The 1,430-nt window shown below is 33.4% G+C and overlaps 1 protein-coding gene across 1 annotated transcript; it reads right to left on the bottom strand.

The window, feature by feature from the left end:
* Positions 1-566: 566 nt before the first annotated feature.
* Tsp_09323 (conserved hypothetical protein) lies at positions 567-1,207 on the bottom strand. The gene is made up of 2 exons (XM_003375697.1): positions 1,148-1,207; positions 567-674 (listed from the first exon to the last, which is right to left on the bottom strand). Exons 1-2 carry the CDS (start codon positions 1,205-1,207, stop codon positions 567-569), a joined length of 168 nt encoding a protein of 55 aa, XP_003375745.1.
* Positions 1,208-1,430: the final 223 nt, after the last annotated feature.

The raw sequence follows: 1,430 nt of genomic DNA, 5'->3' as shown, positions 1-1,430 counted from the left end.
AAACCATGTAAGTAAAGATAAAAATTCCAAAATAAACGGAAATCAAAAATTATTTCGACACATGAAAGCAGTTGCATACATAAATTTTGCTGCGTGAAAGACCAAGTACTGCATTAATTCAAAACTCAGCCATGTAAGTTGGTCGTTAACTTAATTACAACTATGGGATAACTTCACCCTTTCGAAGTATCCCAATCCCAGACCTACAGAATTGGGGTCCCAGGAACTTTGTCTTCTCTTGTTCTGCTTCGTGTCGTCCTCGATCTGCTTCGTGTCGTCCGCGATCTGCTTCGTGCCGTCCTCGATCTGCTTCGTGTCGTCCGCGTTTTCACTTCTTCTTTTCTTCATTCGTCATATCTGTAAGAATGGTAAATGTTAAATCAAAACTTTCCGCACTTTATTACACAGTGGAATTAAAAAATTGAACAAAGAATTTTCAAATAAAAGAAGTAACTGATTTTCAATTAAAGATAACAAAATTATTATACATAGAGAGTTTCGCAAAAAAGTAACAACGAGAAAAATTTGAATACTTTCAACAATTAAAAATTGACTTCAGCAGTTACTTAACGCCAACGTTTGACGATGCTGTTACTTGCCACGCAAGTCAAACAAGCAAGCGCACCATTACTGATTGATGATAAAGCAATTTTCAAGCGATCCTCATTTGCATACTGTAGTAATAGAAACCGGTTTGAGTTAAATTTGGAAAATTTTCTGGACGAAGAATTAATTCTAACCGAACGCTATGAAATTAGGAAAATTGAAGCCTCAAGCACAGCGAATGACCTACATAAATGGAACTCATCGCAAAATGTTTTCACTAAAATATAAGCACACTCGCTGCGTATGCTGACAAACAAAGTTAACCGAACAAAAGATGTAATTTACCAAATGGCTCTGATGCTGTGAAATTTGAAAAAATAATTTAAAGTGAAACTAAAGTCTATTGATATTCAATCTTTCTAAAGATGAAGTCATATCTAATCTTAATATGAAAAACGAAAAGTACAGTTTTACTCTGAGAATACCTTACTCATATATTACATATTACAAACTTGGATAATTTCCTTAAATTAAGGATTAACATCACCCTTACGAAGTATCCTTAGCCTTGCTTTACAGATCCACAAGAAATCGCATTTACCTCTTCTCTTCTCTTGTTCTGCTTCATGTCGTCCGTGTTTTCACATTTTCTTTGCTCCATTCTTTAAACCTGTAATAATGATATTAAATCAAAAGTGTTCTCACTTTACCACAAAATAGAGATTACAACAAATATAATAATTAAGTGCTATCTAATTAAAAAGTAATTGGTTTCCAAATAAGTATACAAAGTTTTAAAAAAAATAACCATGCAGAAAAGTGGAATACCTGTCAAAATTCTGAACGATCTCACCAGCTACTTTAACGCTTTAATGAACTTCAAA

This window comes from Trichinella spiralis (genome assembly GCF_000181795.1).
Source record: "Trichinella spiralis strain ISS 195 chromosome Unknown Scfld5, whole genome shotgun sequence".
Classification (NCBI taxonomy): Eukaryota; Metazoa; Nematoda; class Enoplea; order Trichinellida; family Trichinellidae; genus Trichinella; species Trichinella spiralis.
The sequence above is the reverse complement of the archived record's forward strand: the minus strand, read 5'-3'. Positions and strand labels throughout refer to the sequence as shown.